Source organism: Papaver somniferum, chromosome 2 (assembly GCF_003573695.1).
Source record: "Papaver somniferum cultivar HN1 chromosome 2, ASM357369v1, whole genome shotgun sequence".
Classification (NCBI taxonomy): domain Eukaryota; kingdom Viridiplantae; phylum Streptophyta; class Magnoliopsida; order Ranunculales; family Papaveraceae; genus Papaver; species Papaver somniferum.
Window position 1 is genome coordinate 137,377,280 of NC_039359.1, and position 20,816 is coordinate 137,398,095.

General features: G+C 36.7%; 1 protein-coding gene across 1 annotated transcript; it reads right to left on the bottom strand.

Annotated features, from left to right (window-relative positions):
- Positions 1 to 17,960: 17,960 nt before the first annotated feature.
- Positions 17,961 to 18,386, bottom strand: LOC113352033. Its single transcript, XM_026595917.1, has one exon. It carries the CDS (start codon positions 18,384 to 18,386, stop codon positions 17,961 to 17,963), a length of 426 nt encoding a protein of 141 aa, XP_026451702.1.
- Between the last annotated feature and the right edge of the window lie 2,430 nt (positions 18,387 to 20,816).

A 20,816-nucleotide genomic window follows, 5' to 3' on the forward strand; every position in this document is an offset into this window, starting at 1 on the left:
CTGTACGAACCTGTCTTTCAACGTCACAATCTACAAGACCACTCTCCCGTCCTCTCTTGGCTTGCATTATCAATCCAACATAAGAGGCGACTTCCCTGTTGATTGTAATGAAGCATTCTGCCAACCCTTTTGCATCACGACAATTGATGTTCATGGTTTGTTCTTCATATTTACGAAATATGTTTTCCCACATGGTGTTACCATGATGTTGTGCACCATCGATACAATCTTAGGTAAAAAAAAACATAATTACGAAAAATGCATTCATCTTTTGTGATGTTGTATTTTGCTCCCCGGACCTTTTTTTTTTTTTAAAAACTTTGCCTTAACTTTGAGACTGTGAATCCATATTACAAGAAATTAAGAATTTTAGAGAAGGTGTTTTAGATTTGAAGAAGATTGAGAGATTGAGAAATTCTGGCGTGAGTTGAAATGAGTTTGAAATTAGGTATTTATATATGGGGAAATTTGTAGCCGTTGGATGAGGAACTGATGAGCGATGATCAACTTAGCGAGCGTCATAGTGACTATCTCTAGCGCTGGAATGACCAACGAGGGATATTTTGACCATCTAGCGATGGACACTCTATTGCTCGCTAGAAAGTCTGTCGTGTGTGCCTATATGTTATATTTGACATATAAACATATATGTTTGGCACTTTGGCATACCCAAAGTGGGTGCTAAAATGAAAAAAATCAGATGTTTGACATGTGCATAGGATTAGGCCTAAGGAGTATAAAATTTTAATCTCCAACTAATAGGTTTTTGTAAATTTATTTGTCATTCATTTTTTGACAGATATATATTTTGAATTTTTTTAAGTAATTTTATTGATAATATGGTAACTAGGATGTGAGCTAGAGGTTCACACATGGTATATCTTCGCAAAACTATACCATGTCATGTTAACATTAGTTATAGAGGTCAGGGTTAGAAAAACTAGTGGTTCACATAGAGGATGTTTTCGCAAAAGTATGCGTTATTGTCTTGACATTAATTATAAAAGTTAGGATTGGAGAAATAATTTTGAGAAAATGGATATGTATCCATTAGCAAACGATTAAGTCGTCTTATAGACCAGGTTAGCTAGGCAAGTGTCTAAAATCTCAAGCTGTAGGGCCCATTTTTTATTTTTATTTTAATTTATGAAATATATCCCAACTGATGTTTTATAGGTTTAGGGTTATCGTCATAGAAATCGGAACATTTCTACTTTGCTTGGCAGATGGACAAGGTTTTGACTTTGCTAGGTAGATTTATCCATTCTTATCTTTTAAGTTTCGTAGTTTTATTCCATATTTACCCTTCCACCATGATTAGTAACCCAACCATAGTTTGTCTGATAAGGTTGGGAAAAATGGGTAGCATATATGAAAGTTAGGTTTTTTATCTTAACTTAGCCTAGAACCCTAACGTACTTCAATGGGAACTTAAATAGATGACGTAACTTCATTGGTTACAGTGGGGCAACGGGGGAGCATGAATTATTCTACAAACTCATCTAGCATAGATGGTTTGATTAAAAAAAAGAAAAATCTAACACGAATAGTGCTTACTTAGGTTCAGGAATTGAGACTATCGTAGGAAATTTATTTGGTGGTAGCTAGGGTTCCTCATATATGCCGGCTGTAACAATATTTCGGGCAGAAAATGTGTATTTCAGACCTCTGCAGGCGGCATTACTCATGGAGAATGGAAAATGTCGACATGAGCAATTTTTGAGGCTGAGAGTTAAGTTATTTTGAGCCCTAAATTCGGCATTGCTCATTGGAAATTTCCTATGCCGACTGAGGCAAAACTATTTGGTCCCTTTTGACGTATTTTGACTTCCAAATCAAGGAAATTTGGTCCCAGATAGATTTTAAGACCTAGATCTCATGAATACTATATAAGAGGACTTCCACAACAATTAGAAGACATATTAAACATTACTTTGCAAGCTTGGAGCGGAGAAAAACCACAACAGAGTAAAAGCTAGGGTTTCAGAGCGGGTTCTTATATATCGTAATGATATCTCTTTACTTTTCTTATATGTATAACATGGATGCAACATGAGTAGCTAAATACCCAATTGATTGAGGATGAATTCTAAGTTCCAAATATGATTTTATTTAGTATATGAATATGTTTTGATTTCTTCGCATGATTATCGATTGTGTTTGCTTATATGAATGTTTATGCTTGATTGATGGATTGTTTAGGTGACCGAATAATTCAGTTTGTTAATTAATCTAAAGATAATGAAGGATGGTGAGATCCGTAATTATATAACAACCCTTTAAACTAGTAGAAAACGTGAGACCTTGCAGAGGGATTCTGTGGAGCAATCACGTGTAAAGACTGCTAGAGAAATGCTCGGTTGAACCCATAAGTTTTTCTATCTCAAGCTTGTTGTCAATGTTAGATGATCAAAAATATATTCTGATTCCTAATCTACTAAGTAAAGTCTCGTACTAAGTTAAAATTTGGTAGTTGAGTATCAGACATCACCCTCAAAGACGGAAGATCGATGAAGACATTTGGAGAACTTCTGTATCACGTATGTGAAGACTGAACCACTCTGTATTACTATTCTATTAGTTGAGACGATGTCATATGACTTCTAGTAGGTTTTACAAAAAAGAAGTTTTAAGTCAAGCTTGTCTTGTTAAAAATCTCGAAATATGACTTAAGCAAAGATGTCCAACGATCCTTAAACAATATTAGTTATAAGGAATTTATTGTTTTAATTAATTTGTGGATCAATTGAAAATTTCCCATGAAAATGATTTTATCACGTGAGAATGATTCTAACATCATAAGAGAGAAATATTGAACTATCTGATATTTCATCTTAGGGTAGGTTGGCGAACCAACTTGCAAACCATAAATATCTGAGTTTCAGAAATACAGGAAGGTTGGCAAACCAATACACAAACCGTGAGTTCAGTTGGGAACAGTTCATGAACCGTTGTAAACTGAATTTTGAAGTTGGTATTATAGGTTACCAGTTGGCGAACCCGGGTTCACGAAACGTGGTCAACTAAGTTCGGTAGTCTTGTAAGGTTGGCGAACCCCGTTCCCGAACCGTTGCTCCCTGACTTGTGAACAAGTCCAACGATTCACTAACCGTTGTACCAACCGTCCCAGTAGATTTTAGCAGATGCTCAAAGATTTTCTTTTTCTTTTAATATGCTTAGTATTGGTAAAACTCTCTCAAATACTTCCAAGACTTCATTGCTCACTCAAACACTTATGTTTGTGCATCATGATTAAATTTTTAGGTGTTTAAATGAACATCGATCAAATTGCTTGTTGTTTGACATACTTGCCAAACGAAAAGTCATCATACACGGTTCCATAACCGGTTCGTAGTTTATATTATTCTATTATATTTTCAAGACTGAAAAGTGTTTGCTTGATTCTCAAAATATCTTCGGTTGAATTCCAAGCAATCCCCGGTCTTTGAAAACTATAAATAAAGATGCTCTTTTAACTGGGAAAATCAATCCATGATACTCTGTGTCCTAGTTGATTTTAGAGTCGTCTTATATATATATAGGTTTCCTCTGAGAAACATAATTAGGTATATGACTAAAATACTTCTTTATGGGGATTCGTGAAGCCAGGTATGACTATCTTTACCTTGATAATTCGTGAATCCTGTTCTTGCTTTTATGTTATCGAGGTTTCCGTATTTTCTTTCAGGCAAGATAGAAAGTAATCGCAAAGTTCTCTTCGTCTCAAACTTTGTGATTCCTCAAGTGAAAACTGATCTTAATTGATCTTTGAAGATTTTTCTTGAGATGTGGTTAAGAATCTAGGCTGCTCTTCAGGAGTCGTAAGTTCCGTATTTATGAGGTTTGCTAGCTTTGTCTATTGTAAACAAATTTACTCACCTTGATATTTGACCTAAACGGGAATCAAATAGGCTTGTCTGTTATAAGCAGATTGGTATCAAAAGTCTTCACATAGGTTGAAGCAAATCTTAGGCTGTAAAGAACGTCAACTAAGAGTATCAATTGTGTAGAGCCTTGCGAAGTTCAAGATATGTAAGGAGCGCGACTGTAACTGAATCGCTTAGAGGGTGGATTCGGTCTCAACTACATTCCAGTCAGAAATCTGGTACGTAGTAGGCTAGTGTCTGTAGCGGCTAAATACAGTTTGTTGTTCAAATATTGACGAGGTCCCGGGGTTTTTCTGCAGCTGCGGTTTCCTCATTAACAAAACTTCTGGTGTCTTTTGTTTTTCCTTTTCCGCATTATATTGTTTATCCTTATAATTGAATTTACGCAAGTTGTACATATTCAATCTTAGGAGATACGTCCATCTAATTGTGATTGATTATGAGACTCGTTTTTTGTAGAATTCGTATCTTGAAAGATAGATAACAAGGTTAATTACTTGGTAAAATTTCGATTGGATTATTTGGATACGACTAGATTGATCTTGGATATTGATTTTTGAGATCGTCCAAGTACTGTTCTTAACAATCAGGTTCACGGACTCTTGTCTATATACATAATGATTGAGAAGAGATTAGAGATATATAATCTATATACATATTTTCAAGGATCATTCAGTTGGTCTACTTGTAATTGTATTAGGTTTTTTCCATACAGGTTGCTGAACAAAAAAGTTGGTGGTATACTTGGTACCCCTGCGTTATCAACTGGTATTAGAGCGGGAAAACACTGTTAGACCTAATAAGTCTGTGTTTGTTATCGATTCTTCAAGCATGAAAAGATGAGGGTACCCAAATACACCACAATATTTTAAATATCAACCTATAAGTCTGGTGTCTTAAGTGCTCGTCTATGAACCGAGTCGAGAAAATACAACTTAAGTCCTATACCTTGTGTGATTGTTTATGGACGAGGTCGAAACAATACGACAACAACATATTTACTTGACAATAATTACGGTAATAACCGATTGACTATTAGGATAAATGTCAAGTAATTCAGATTAAATTATATGCGTAATTTACTTAATTATAAAAAAATTATAATGCGGAAAATAAAATAAATAACACAACAAGATTTTGTTAACGAGGAAACCGCAAATGCAGAAAAATTCGGGGACCTAGTCCAGTTTTGAATAATTCAGAATTAAGCCGCGATACAAAATCTAATACCAACTTCGTATAGTTGAGACCAAGTAGACTACCCGTTACCTACTTAGTTTCCTCAGTATCCCTGCGCCTTCGACTTATAGAGTCACGCACGTGAATCACCAATCCTTTTGATCGTATTCCAAACAGTAAAGGATAAAGTTGTTTGGTAACCACTTTATTCAATCTTGGTAATAAGATATTAATGAGTCGTTGACAAAGGCTCTTCTGTTTAAACTAATGAAATCATTTTTCTGGTTAGATCAATCTAAACTTTGATTACCGAAATAACCAAATTCTAGATTTGCAATATCAATCAATATAGAACTCAAAGAGTAACTATAAGGTGATGCCGATCTCACGCAAGATGCAACTAGCCAATCAAGTCTATCAAAGATAAACATGATTCTAGTTGGATCCCGGCCGATCAATGTTTGTGCACACAGTTCACAAGATAGGAAAACTAATAAGAAAAACTTCGTCGTCTTCATATCTTCGTTTGTCTTCAATAATAACCTGCACATCACAACTTGAATGCTCTTGTGATCAATCACACAGAGAACGGAGTCTGTTAATAATGGATTTTCACAAGATGTCTTTAGATTCGAAGATGGTTCTAAAGATCCCGTCAATACTTTGATCTACTTTGAGTGAGCCTTATATCAGAAGAGAAGGTTCTCAAGAATAAATAAGCTAGGTGCAATCAAAGTTTTAACAACCGTTAGTAAATCAAATCAATAACCGAAAACTAAAATAATAGTGCAATTATATAGTTTCCCACCAACGGTACTCGTAGATCTTCTTGATCCCACAAAAGTATTTAAACGAGCGGTCGTAAGAGATTTTGCCAAATTAAGGTACTTTTCCTCTCCAAATAGACGGCTCCACCAGAAACAACAAGTATGAAGTTTGTCTGGCTCTTAGGATTGTTTGCAAGAAATGCAAACTCAAGTATTTATAAACCAAGGTTGTTTGGACAAAAAAGAAATTCCAAAACCGAAAATATTCTCAAGATATTCACATTAAAGTACATAATTTCGGGTTTCCTATTTCCAATAAATTACCAAACCATATTTCTGAAAACTCCCTTAGAAAACTTCCATTATTAGTCTATCACATTAACTAATAATATTTTATAGAGGATATGCTTTAATTTCTGGTAAATAAAACATATATTATGAAAATCATAATCAAATGCTTTTCAATTTTTTGATATGTGATCACCTTGAGTATTAAGAAATATCTTTGAACAATTAAGGATAAGAGTTATGTACATGGGTCTTGCATTGCCTGGTTTGGCGCTTGCTCATTAGATTTAATATTTCTATTCAAGCTCATGGTGAAGGGAGTTTGGGTACTCAAGCTCTCATTTTAGCTCTTAAGCGACTCGATAATGTTTATTTGGAAACGAACAAGGCTCCGTCTTCTTAGTGTTGGTAACTTCTAAGATAGGCGCAATACTCATTTTTATTGAAATTACAACAAAACAAAATGAAGTGAAATTGAGAACAACTCTGCAGCTTAAACATGATCATCCAAACTCTGACAAGTCCAAATTGAAACCAACAAAATTACAACAAGATCAGATTTCTAGAAGAAGAACTTGGACTAAAAATAAAATAGAGAAAGAATGAGAAGGCACCTGCTGGTTGTAGCAAGCTAGGTGATCTACTTCTACTCCATTGAATAGCCAGGGTCATCACCACCAAGGGGGAGGCATTTGTCGAGATCATACGTTGTAGGCTTCTTTTTTCAATTTTCCGCAACCTCGTATAGTTAATTCCTGAAGAGAAGAAGTCCATAATTGCAAATCTGGAATAGACATCAAATTACCGCACTCCAGAATCTCTAACTCCTCAATGCAAGGGAAGGACTTATCAGGTGGTGGAGGAGTAAACCATTCTTCTAAGTTTTGCATATTTCCAATGGACAACACCATTAACGAAGGGAATAATGTTGTCATTGTTGCTGTAGCATTTGCATAAGCTTTGCTTTCTTCTGCTTGATGGTAATAAAACTCTTTATCCAAACACTTGACTAGACTCATACCCGAAATTCGAAGAACCCTCAGACATGGGAGTTGACCCAGGCCAGCGAGATTTCCACAGCTCCTGCAGTCGTAAAAATTTAACTCCACCAAATTAGGAAGACAAGAAGATGAACCCATCCACTTAGGAGGCTTTAAACCGGGGAAACCCTGTATGGACAAACTCTCCAAATTAGGATGAGGTTGGAGACCTTCGAGCACCATAGTAGCAGCAAACAGCTCATCTTCTTCTTCTTGTTCGGATTCCCATCGTAGAAACAAATATTGAATGTTCTTCTTGTCTTTTAACTTTGCCTTCTCTGCTTCTGTTTTACCACCTCTCACATTTTCTAGATTCATAATCCATATCTCCTGGAGGGAGTTCAGATTTGCCAATTCTTGGATAGAACTTGTAGAATTATTACTGATTTCCTTCCTTACCAAATAAGGCGTTAATACTTCCATGCGAGTTAGCATTTCAACACCTCTAGGCATTATTGCTCGATTTGTTTCTCCGTCGTAAGTAAGTTGTTTCAATTCCACCCAATTCTTGACATCTTTAGGAAACTTGCACCTGTATCCAAGACTCACTATCTCTAATTTGTTGTAGTTGTAGTGGTTGCTGCTAGTCAAAGACTCGGGCAATTCTGTTATTCTAGTATCTAGCAAATTAAGTGACCTTAGTTGTGTCAAAGCACCGAGTTTCCTGGGTAGTGCTTTCAGTTCCTTGCAAAACATGAAGTTAAATCTCTTTAAATTGTAGATTCTACAGACTGAATCCGGTAACTCTGTGATTTTTGTTTCTGAAATATTAAGAGATGATAGATTCTGGAGAGACCCGATATCTGTGGGTAAGACGCTGATACCCGTACAACCATTGATATCTAAAGTCCGCAAATTGGTCAGCTTCATAACAGATTCAGGTACAACTTTGGCGTCCGAAGAAGAGAAATCTAGATGTCGTAGATTATTCAAAGTACTAATTTGGTTTAGAATTTTTTCAACATTCTGACCATGATTCAAGTTCAGAGTCTGCAGATTGTAGAGTTGACTGATGGATGCAGCATGAACATCTTCAATGTTAGAGTAACCCAGGCAAGGTATCTTAAGTGGTGAAACTTAAAAGGGGAAGATATAGTTTTCAGACTATTAGCACCAAGCCGATGTACTACCCGAGGACGCTTGTTGCTAAGTGGACTCGGATAAAAGAAGCCTTCTTGGCAAAAAATTGTCCGCAGTTTTTTTGCATTGCTCAAGACGTTAGAAACTGTGTTTGGTACTCCTCCCTCCATGATTAACTGTAGGCGGCGTATTTGACACACATCATTTTCCATTTTACTTGCATCCAGAATTGTGATTTCATGTTTGCCAACAACACTTAGAGCTTGTTTGTTTGCAGCTGACTCGGTGTCTGGGTCTGAGTCAACCCCTGACTCGCGCCGAGTCAGCAGTCAGACTGTTTGTTTTGTAAATTTAGCAACCCCTGACTCGACATCTGAGTCGAACCTAACCCCTGACTCGGTCCCTAGGGAGTCAGGCATTGAAATGCTGCTGAGTAGGTGGTTCAAACCCCTGACTCACTGAAATCGACGAAAATGCCCTCACGTTTTATATCAAAAAAACTCATTTCCTTTCTCATTTTCTTCGTTCATTCCGTCGGAAGCAGAGATGGGTGATGAGGAGGCAAACCCTAGATCTATTCTCAACTGATATCTTCTTCACCTCTCTCAACAAATCGAGTAATTTCTATCTCAATCATCACTCTCGTCTCATCTTTCCATCTCTTTCAAATCATTTAAAAGCTTCTTTTAGAATCATTCATCATCTTCAGGTATAATTCTTCATCCATACTCATTTTCATATGGGTTTTATGTGATTCGGAACATGGGTTTTTATTAATATTTTATGGTCGAACATGTTCTTTCATTTTCATATGGGTTTTATTTGATTTAGAAGATGGGTTTTTATTTAGATTTTCTGGTTGAATATCTGATGGTGTTTGTGAAAATGCCTAGGGGAGAAATATAACTGTGCTTGCTAATTATGATAGAACATGGGTCTTTCCTGTTTATAGCTAGGATACTAGACCATACAACTAGGGATTTCATTTTGTTTTTCCTTTTTACAGTTAAGAAATCTCTAGGTAACTGTAATGATAACAACCCTTATTGAAATTATAAGTACTTTCTGAATCTTTCTGAATCTTTCATTGCTATGTTTATTGTGCATTTTGTGACTTACTTTAGCTAATCTTAATGGAGAATGTAATTCTACCTTTAATAAACTTGTATTCCTGTATTAATTTAAAAAAAATAATGTAGTACGGGCAGGGAATTTTTGGGAAATAGAGTACAATTAGTCCTAGGCTCCTAGCCTTATAGGAAATCTATTTGATTCTTAATGCTGAGCCAATATCCTTATTACTATATAAGTGTTGTCATTTCGATATTTAGTGTGTGATTTTGAGTTGCTGAGTTTGTTAAGTTGAAGGAAAACAGTGCTTTGGACAGGAAAGCAATAGAAAAGTTGTCTTCATTAATGAATTAATGTATCATAAATTCTTGATACTAGCCGGCAGAACCTTGTTACTGTATGCAAAGGGAATGATGTTGTTTAGAGAGAGAGGAAATGTTGTTTAAAAGTAAAAGCAATGATAATCTAGATGCTAAGGTGGATCCATGTCTCTTGGTAACCAACAATCAAATATTATGCATGTTGTCCTGGCTTGTTAAATGGTTTGTTATGGATTAGTGATCATTACTTTTGGCGAATCTCTCTTTTGATATTAGGACAGTAATGAGCTGGTGCCAACCATTGCTTTTACTTTTCGCTGTCAAATATTCTATCTTCATTTTAAACCCGTATATCCTGAATGCATAAAGATCATGCCTAGTGGTAAATTACTTTGTATGGTAATTCTCAAAAGTTAGCACACTCTTTTTGTTTCAAATTACCCACGTCTTGTATTTGTTTTACTTTATGCTAGTTCTCTATGGAGAAAAAGGAAGATGAGAAAGCAAATAAGATAACTTTTAGGAGCGTCCCAGAATTTAGAGGGCTATTTATTGACCAGTGTTTGGCACAAGCTACTGAGTATGGATTTTCTGGAACTTCTTTGAAGCAAACTTCGTGGGGAAATTTGTGCAAGTTCTTTTCTGAGAAGTATGACTGCACCATCACACAAAAAAAGTTGAGAAACCACTGGGATTACTTGCGAACCCAATATGTCACTTGGTCCCGTCTCTTAGCAAGAACCGGACATGGGTATAACGCGGAGACGAACACATTTGATTGGAGCGAAGAGCAATGGATTGAATTAGACAAGGTAAGAGACTATTTCAGTTTTGTTTGGACTTTATGATTGAATTAAATTTATGCTTGTAAGCCCTGGTCTGGCTTACTTCTATCATTGTTTTTCTTTAAACGCCGCTCTGCCATCAGGTTAAGGCAATGTGTTTTGGCTTTAGGAATTAAGTTTGAATTATGCTTAAAATTTGATCATGCTTCTTACCATGAACCATATCCCATTTTTATTGATAAATACCAGGGCTTAATTGTGTACCCCATGCAAATTTTATGAGTTCTTGATTCGTGTACCCATGTTTGACCATGTTTTTCTAATTCCATAGTCATTTCAGCTGATAATTAAGGTTTAAACTGACCGGAAACACTTCTTAACTAGAATCATAGACAGCTTCCAATGAAATATGAGGTGAGCTATATAGTATGGTCATTTTTGGTCGATTCAGATGACTTTGGTACTACTGTATTACATTGGTAATATGGTGATTTTCTTATGTTGTGACAGTATAATATGGTCACAGTATCATAGACTGCGCTATAATGTAAGATCTTTGACCAGGTGTGATATTTATATCAGATATATAAGCATGTGAATGTAATGACATCTAGCTGTCCAGGTTAAGCCAGTTAAGACAACTTTTGGTCAACCTACGTGATTTGTTAATTTATGATTTTGCTACAGTTTGGTCGTGGAAAGCAATTATACCCGCTTGAGAGGTATTTTAGGACTTGGGTCAACAATGTCTTTCTTCACTATTTGCTCTTAGTTTCTTTAGATTTTCTATTATATGTTCACCATTTTATGAAACAAGTTTCTATATAGTTGATCGAGGACAAGCAAGTATATATTTTATGAAACAAGTTTCTATATAGTTCATCAGGTTAAGCCAGTTAAGGCAATGTGTTAAATGTTTCCATAACCTTAATGGACCGTAATGTTCTGTTTGGTGCATCTAATTATAACTTTGATTGTATAAACAGCTGAACATATTTATTAATTTTTACTTTCTAATTGATGCAAACAATCAAAAACGCTAGTCAATTCAAGAACAAGGGGCTGGAAGATGCAGAGAAGTTGCAGAATTTATTTGATGGGAAATTCTCCACTGGAGCTAATAGAGATACGCCTGGAAGAGTGGAACCGCCTTGTTCAGCTGGAACTTCTATAACTGCAGGGGTTTCAAATAATGGATCTGAATCTCGTACAAGTCATGGAAAAGAAAAAAATCATGAGGATGACAACGAGGTTGATTCTAGTCCCAATGCAAAGGGGAGTGGCAGGAAAAGGAAGAAGGAAATGGAGGAAGAATCAAGTGATCTATTAACTGAGAAAGTTTGTTCTATTGTAACATCGATGGAGACTCATCTTCAACATAAGAAACTTGCTCTAGAAAAGGATAGCGCAGCCGAATTCATGAAAGCAAGATCATGTACTAAGTCATGCATTTTAGACAAACTGGAATTATGTCACCCAAGTCACCCTTCTCAACATCTTGAAAGAAAGAGCAAGATAACAAAGTGAAGATATAATCATTACCAACATCTTCAAGTGAGTTTTGATTTCCTCCATTAGAAGGATTGAGTAATCCTTCAGCCATCCACAATCGAATCAAAGTTTCTCTGTTGTATCTCCAACCTTTGGGAAATAAACAACAGTATGTGAAACATAGCTTCAAATGGCAAGGTAAATTATCATAACTTAATTTCAGTATTGGTATGATTCCCCCACTATGATTTTCTGGTGTTGCTAAGCTTTTGTTGTCTCTGATTGACAACCAATGCCTTTCTTCGCTCTGTGAGTGCATAAGACAACCAAAAAAGGTTGCGGCAAGAGGCAATCCTCCACATTTTTTTGCTATTTGCAATCCTATAGTTCTCATATTTGGAGTCTCTGATGCTCCTCCAGGAGAAAAGGCTTTGTTCTTGATAATAGACCAACACTCGTCATCTGATAATACATTTAGGTTGTACGGAGGAATCAAACCCTGAACTACCAACGCAACCTTTTGGTTACGTGTGGTGACTATAATTTTGCTACCAACAGAACCGACTTCTAGGACACTCTTAAGTTTATCCCATTCCATGGGATCTTCATTCCACAGGTCGTCAAGCACTAGCAAATATATATTTCCATCCAAGAATTCTCTTAACTTTATTTACTAAAACATCGATGTTTGAGAAATCTTGGCATTTAGAATTAGTAACCGACTCCATGATTTTTAATAAGATTTTGTGGACATCGAACTCATCAGACACACAAACCCACATTTTTATGTCAAAGTGTTGTTCTACTGAATTGTCTTTGTAGATTGTTTGAGCTAAAGTGGTTTTGCCAAGTCCCCCCAAACCCACTATGGATATGACGGAGACTTTTTCGAGTTGATTAGAAGATATGCTCATCATTGTTAGCATCCTTACTATCTTTGATTTATCTTTCTCTCTTCCTACAATTTTTAAAACATCTCCAAAGCATGAAGCAGTTAGTCGTTTTCGCTGCTCACATGGACCACTAGAGCTACCACTAGTCTGAAACTGAAATCTTTTCATATCAGTTGCAATGTGGTTTAACTGCTTATTGACATGTTTGATTTTTTGAGCCATTTGAAAACGAAAGGCAACTTGGTTGGAGGATGAAAAAAAATCTTTTACCTTATCGTTCTTCCCGGATCGACGCATAACTTCGTAAGAGAACTCATCCAGAACATCGTCAACATCATAAGCAGCTTCCTTAAGCCTTGTTAACCAAAGTGAAACTTCAGCATCCGTTACCTGCTTTCTCTCCGCATCAGATGTTTTAGCCGCAATCAAATCCAATGTTTGTTTAAGCCTTTTTAGCTCATTCTCAACACCCCAAGCCAGACTAATCTCATTGGCAACAGCAAGAACCAACTTTCTCAATAATCCTGATGCCCCATCAACATGAATACCTTCCATCGCCACTATAAGAGGATACTAAACAAATTAAAATGACGAAAATGAGAAAGAGATTTGAATTGTCTGTATAATCCGATGGCAAAGAGAGAGCAAAAGTCAAAAGCTTCGGAAAACTGTTAGAAGGAATATCTTATTGGAGTTGTGCCTGTCTAGAAGATAGAAGAACTTAATCAAAAACAAAAATTAACATTTAATAATCCAAAATGGAAAAATTAAAGTTAATTAATCTGGACCAGTGCTGTTAAGAATTTTGTGTATCTTATTTCATATCTCTTAGAAACTGATTACAAGGATATATATATGTGCGACCTCATAATAGAGTCCTAATATAAATACATTCCTTTTCAGTCTCGGTTTCCTAGAATAAGTCTTTCCTAGTTTATCATCTAGAGTCCTAATATAAACACATTCCATATTAGTCTCAGACTTTCCTAGTTTTATGTTCTAAGAGACGTGTATATCTGAGACCTTCCTAATTAGTCTCAGATACAGTCTCAATACCCCCCTCAAGACGGAGCATGCAGGTCACAAATGCCCATCTTGGACAATAGACCATGAAACTGAGCTTTCCCCAACGACTTTGTGAATATATCCGCCAACTGTATTGTGGTAGGAGTATAAGAAGGTGAAATAATCTTCCTTATTATCGCATCCCTGACTAGATGACAGTCCACTTCAATGTGTTTCGTTCTTTCATGAAACACAGGGTTCTTCGCAATATATAACGCTGATTGACTATCACAAAGAAGACTCATTGCTTGTGTATGGTGAACTCCCAAATCTCGGAGTAATTGTTTCAACCATTTTAATTCACATGTAGCCGCCGCCATGGAACGATATTCTGCTTCAGCCGAGCTACGAGACACAGTTTGTTGCTTCTTAGTCTTCCAAGATACTGGTGAATCACCAAAAAGAACAAACCAACCCGTCAGTGAGCGTCTAGTTATAGGACAACTTTCCCAATCCGAATCACACCAACCTCTCAATTTGAAACTACTATCAGAGCGCAACAGAATTCCTTGTCCAGGATTCTTTTTCAAATATCTAACCACACGAAGTGCTGCTTCCCAATGCTCCGGTCTAGGTCGCTGCATAAACTGAGATAAGATATGCACTGAGTAAGCAAGATCTGGTCTGGTGACGGATAAATATATTAAACGCCCAACCAATCTTCTATATTTCTCTACATCACTAAGCAAATCTCCTGTTGCTAAGGCAAGACGATGATTTGTCTCCATAGGAAATTCTGCAGGTTTCGCACCCAATAAACCTGTTTCCATTATAATATCCAACGCATATTTTCTTTGGCATATGTAGAAACCCTTTTTACTACCTGCCACTTCCAATCCTAGGAAGTATTTCAACTTTCCTAAATCTTTCATCTTAAAACATTGACCCAAGTATGCTTTAAATTGTGTAAGCGCAACCAGATCATTTCCTGCAATAATCAAATCATCAACATACACCAGCACATTAAGTTGCATCTTTCCCTTTAGCATAGTAAAGAGAGCATAATCTGAGTACGATTGCCGAAACCCATAATTCTTCAATGCAGTGGACAGCTTCGCAAACCAACACCGCGGTGCTTGTTTTAGTCCATACAATGATTTCTTCATCTTACACACCATATTAGGATTACCCTTAGCAAATCCAGGTGGTATTTTCATATATACTTCCTCTTCCAAATCTCCATGTAGGAATGCATTATGCACATCCATCTGATGCACATACCATTGCTTAGCCGCAGCAACAGCCAAAAACATACGAACAGTTGTCATCTTTGCCACTGGTGCAAACGTCTCATTGTAATCCAAACCTTCAACTTGATGATTTCCAAAAATCACAAGTCTTGCTTTTAAACGTACCAAAGTACCATTTTCATCATATTTTTCCGTATATATCCACTTACTTCCTAGAGCCTTCTTACCAGGTGGCAATTCGGTGAGATCCCATGTGACTTGTTCTTCTAAGGCCCGTATTTCTTCCGCCATTGATTTCTTCCAACCTGGATGTGTCATTGCCTCTCTGAAATTTTTCGGCTCAGACTTTGCAGACAATACAACAATATAATTTTTATGCATGTCAGAAAACCTGTCACAACTAACATAATATGTCAAAGGATAAGGTGTACCTGAGGATGATGACTGTGATGATTGAGAGTGAGATGGACTATTTTCTCGAATGGTGTGCGTCACAAAACCTTTCAGCCTACTTGATGGGATCTTCTGACGCTTGCCCTTACCCAAATCGTTGTTCACAACAACGGTATCTGTGGGTTGTCCATCACCATTTACATCTGCCTTAATTTCTGATGTTGTAGACTTGTGCTTAACAGCGTTATCTTCAGCATATGTCGCAGTCTGTTCTGCTGCAGTTTCTGCAGATGTCGCAGATGTCGCAGTCTGTTCTTCTTCAGTTTCTGCAGATGTCGCAGTCTGTACTGCAACATTTCCACCAGGCGCAACATTTCCACCAGGCGCTGCAGTCTGTACAACGACATCTGCATCTGTCTGTCGTTGTATTTCTGCACCTTCTTCTCCGCCAGCTATTATGGAATCTTCATCACTATCATCACTCCATTCTTCACCAACACGATCTGTCTCATGTGTAGTGCCAGCAACATCAGTCGTTATATGAGTTCTAGTACCATCCAACTCGGTCTTATATGGAAATTGTGTCTCATAGAATTTTACATCTCTAGACACTATAAACCTTCTTGTGTCGAGATCATACACTTGCCATGCCTTCTTACCGAATGGATATCCTAGAAACACACACCTTCTTCCTCGACTAGCAAACTTATCTCCTTTGCTACTTTGATCATATACATAACACAAACATCCAAAGACCTTCAACTGTTTATATAGAGGTGGTTTTCCAAACAATACTTCATATGGTGTTTTATTATTTAGGATAGGTGTAGGCGTACGATTGATCAAGTACGCCGCTGTCAATGCACACTCTCCCCAAAACCGTTTCGGCAAGCTTGCTTGAAATCTCAAAGCCCGTGCCACATTCATTATATGTTGATGTTTTCTCTCAACTCTTCCATTCTGTTGTGGAGTACCTACACAAGACGTCTCAAAGACTATTCCACTAGTCTTAAAATACCCACGTAATGCATTAAATTCCGTTCCATTATCACTTCTAACAATTTTAATATCCTTGTTAAATTGACGCTTCACAAGAGCAACAAATTCACGAAATATTAATTCAACCTCTGTTTTATTCCGAATTAAATAAATCCAAACACCTCTTGAAAAATCATCAACTATTGTTAGAAAATATTGTGCTCCACATGATGAATGGATCTTATAAGGACCCCATAAATCTATATGAACTAAATCAAAAATACAATTCGATTTACTCAAACTACTAGCAAAACTGCTTCTACGATGCTTTGCCCGGGGACAAATATCACAAGCATCATTATTCTTCTTAATTAATCTACTCACACCTTGCAATTTCTGCAAAACTTTTTCTGAAGGATGTCCCATACGCTGATGCCACAACTCATATGAATCTTCATGCACAGCCATAACTTCAACATGCGGCACACCACAAAAAATATATAGTCCACCTTGTCTCTCAGCCACTCCAATCATCCTCCTCGTAGACCGGTCCTGTATAAGACATAATTTGTTAGTACATTGAATAATACAACTCATCTCATCAATAAGTTGTGTGACTGAAATTAGGTTACAGGTTATCTGTGGTACATAAAGCACGTTTTCAAGTTTCAATCCACCAGGGAGAATCACGGTTCCAATTTTCTCAGAGTATGCATATTTTCCATTAGGCAATCCAACCGAACATGCCCTAATATCTCGTACACTTATCATGTTAAGAAGTTCATACGTAACATGATTTGTTGCACCTGTGTCAACAATCCAGGATGTTTTATTCTTTTTACCTTGTAGATGAGAACCAGACTTTCTTGAGTTTAAAAACTCCATCACCTCTTGAACTTGTGCTGCTGTAACTCCTACTAGACCTGTTCCATCAGCTGATGACATACCAGCACTCTCCTTTGCTGCCGAAATATGCAGGTTATGAGCACGAACATGATTTCCTCCTTGTGCTCTACCTCCTCTTCCAGTACGTCCTCTTCCTCCAGTTCTTCCTCCTCTTCCATTCTTTGGTCTGTCTCCCCACCATTCTGGATATCCAATAATCTTAAAACAGCCATCATCAGAGTGTCCTTGTCTGCTGCAAGTTTTGCAGTACTTGTTGGGATCATAAGCACTATTAAGTAGGCGTTGATCAGATTGCACCTTAAAAGCCATAACATTCTCTTGCATCTCTGTAGTCACAACTCCATCTCCAATTTTCAGGCGTTCTGAGTTCACAATTGTTTGATATGCAACATCCACATACGGCAATGGTTCTCTTGCAAGCAATTGTTCACGCAAAGAGTTGTATACAGAATCTAACCCAATCAGAAAATAATGCAATAAATCTTCTTCTCTCAACAAACTTACCTGAGATGCAATATTACAGGTGCACTTTCCACACTTGCATTGGGTTATCTTCATATAAGTCACCATCTCATCCCATATTTTGTTCAATCTTCCAAAATATATAGCAACTTCCTCCGTTTTCTTCTATTTGCAGTCACTTAAAGATGCTTTTAGTTGGCATATTCTTGTTCCACTAACAACGCAAAATCTTCTCTTCAAGTGTGCCCATAATAGACTTGCATCCTCATAATCTCCCAGAGTTGATCTCACTGATAACTCCAGCGTGTTACTGATCCATGAGACCAGCATTGATTGCACTGCTATCCATTCTTCTAACTGATCCGGATCTTCAGGTCTTGTAACTGTTCCATCAATAAAACCAAATTTTCTTTTGGCTATTAACGATCTTCTTATAGCTCTAGCCCATTCATCATAATTATTTCCTCTCAAACTTATTGGCGTGATGATATTTCCTGGTCCATCACTCGAACCTAGGTAATATACATGGTTCTTCTTTTGTACATCATATTCCACCGTCTTTCCTTTGGATGATTTAATTTCGTTAACCATCTTTAGTTTGTTTTTTTTTTTTTTTAGGTTTCGAAACTGGCTCTTGATGCCATGTTAAGAATTTTGTGTATCTTATTTCATATCTCTTAGAAACTGATTACAAGGATATATATATGTGCGACCTCATAATAGAGTCCTAATATAAATACATTCCATATCAGTCTCGGTTTCCTAGAATAAGTCTTTCCTAGTTTATCATCTAGAGTCCTAATATAAACACATTCCATATTAGTCTCAGACTTTCCTAGTTTTATGTTCTAAGAGACGTGTACATCTGAGACCTTCCTAATTAGTCTCAGATACAGTCTCAATAAGTGCACCTAATTTCATGGCGGTAAACACGACCACAAGTCCCAGACGACCACATGGGGAACAACACACAGTCGATGGGATGTAATTATGAAAACTACCAGTCTACCGCATTGCACATACAACTGTAGATACCCTAAAATGAAACGGAGGACTAGAGATGTGGGGTATGAAATATCAATTCGCCACGTGGAATGATTTGAGAACACGAACATCCCTGAGAAGGATTTATAGTGCATACGGTAGTCTAGTTCTTGGTAATTATCCATTACCTATGTGCTGGACACTTGTAAAGCGCCCATGATTGGTCAACTTAATATAGTTCGGTGGTCATATCTGGACGAGATCCCGAGGTTTTTCTGCAGTTGCGGTTTACTCGTTAAAAAAATTTCTAGTGTCTTTTGTTTTTCCTTTCCGTATTGTATTGTTTATCTTTATAATTGGATTTATGCAAGTTGCACGTATTCAATCTTAGTAGATTAGTCCAGCTAATTGTGATTGATTACGAGACTCGTTTCTTGTAGAATTCGTGTTTTGGAAGATAAATAACAAGTTTAGTTACTTCGCAGAATTCCTATTGGATCATTGGGATACGACTAGATTGATTTTGGATATTCGTTTTTGAGATCGTCCAAGTACTCTTCTTAACAATCAGGCTCACGAACTCTTGTCTATATACATACTGATTGAGAAGAGGTTAGAGATAGAAATTAAATATACATATTGTCAAGGATCATTCAGTTGGTAAATTTGCAATTGTATTAGGGTTTGTCCATACATGTTGCCGAATGAAAAAGTTGGTGGTGTATTTGGTACCCCTGCGTTTTCAACTGGTATCTGAGCGGGAAAATACTGCTAGACCTAATAAGTCCGTGTTTGTTATCGATTCTTAAACCATATCCTAATGGGAAATAGCTGTGCAAGGATCATTTTGTTCACCTATAACGTACACCAGAGTTCCTTAAAGATTCTTCTGAAATTCTTTCTTAGACAAACACAACTTCAGCTTGTCTGGAAATTTGCAACGTTATTGAGACCTCCAATCTCAAGATTGAGAATGAAGAATGCAAAGGAAAAATAATTGCTCCCTTGGTAAGAACTAAAGTCAAGAATACATCAGTCAAGAGTTTTAAATTATGTAGTCTTAAAAAATTATCTACCAATTTAATTAACGAATACAACAAAGGAAGATCTGTAGACGAACATCTATTCTTAGCCATTAAATACACTCTTGAATTCTTGCACCATCTTGCTGTGATCATGAACAAATCTAATTCCTTGCATTGTTTGGACTCTAACAAGTTTTGTTTCAAGTGTAGTCAAATTTGACATGTTAAAAATCTTGCATACTCCCTAAAAAGAAAACTGCAAAGATGATGACATCTTCTACCTGTCAAAAAACTAAAATGGTTGATCACTTCAAGGGAACTGAACCGAAAAACACTAGTGTGATCAAGAACTCTAACTCTTTTAATTATGCATCAGGTACAAAATGAAACGACGAGGGTACACAAATACACCACAATGTTTTTGTTTTAACCTATAAGTCCGATACCAAGTGTGATCGTCTATGTACAAAGTCGATACAATACAACAACTTGATATTTACTTGAAAATAGTTACGGTACAAGACCTATTGACTATACGATCAAAGTTAAGCGATTAGGATTAACGTACAAGTGCATTTACTTTTAATTATAATGAACAATTATAATTGTGAAAAAACAAGTAAATAACACACACAAGATTTGTTAACGAGGAAATCACAAATGCAGAAAAAACCCAGGACCTAGTCTAGTTTTGAATACTCTCAGAATTAATCCGTTATACAAAGTACAATGCCAACTTTGTATAGTTAAGACCAAGTAAACCACCCCTAGTTACTTAGCTCCTTCAGTATCCCTGCGTCTATGACCTACCGGTCACGCACGTGAATCCCAAGACAGAAAATCAATCTTGAGTTGCTTTACCGATATAAAGTCTTAAGCACTCAACTCCTTTTGATCGTATTCCAAACAGTAAAGAAATAATCTATTTGGTATCTACTCCAATAATATTTAAAAAAAAGATATGTTGAGTTATGACAAAGGCTCTTCCGTGTAAACAAGTAAACTCCATTGT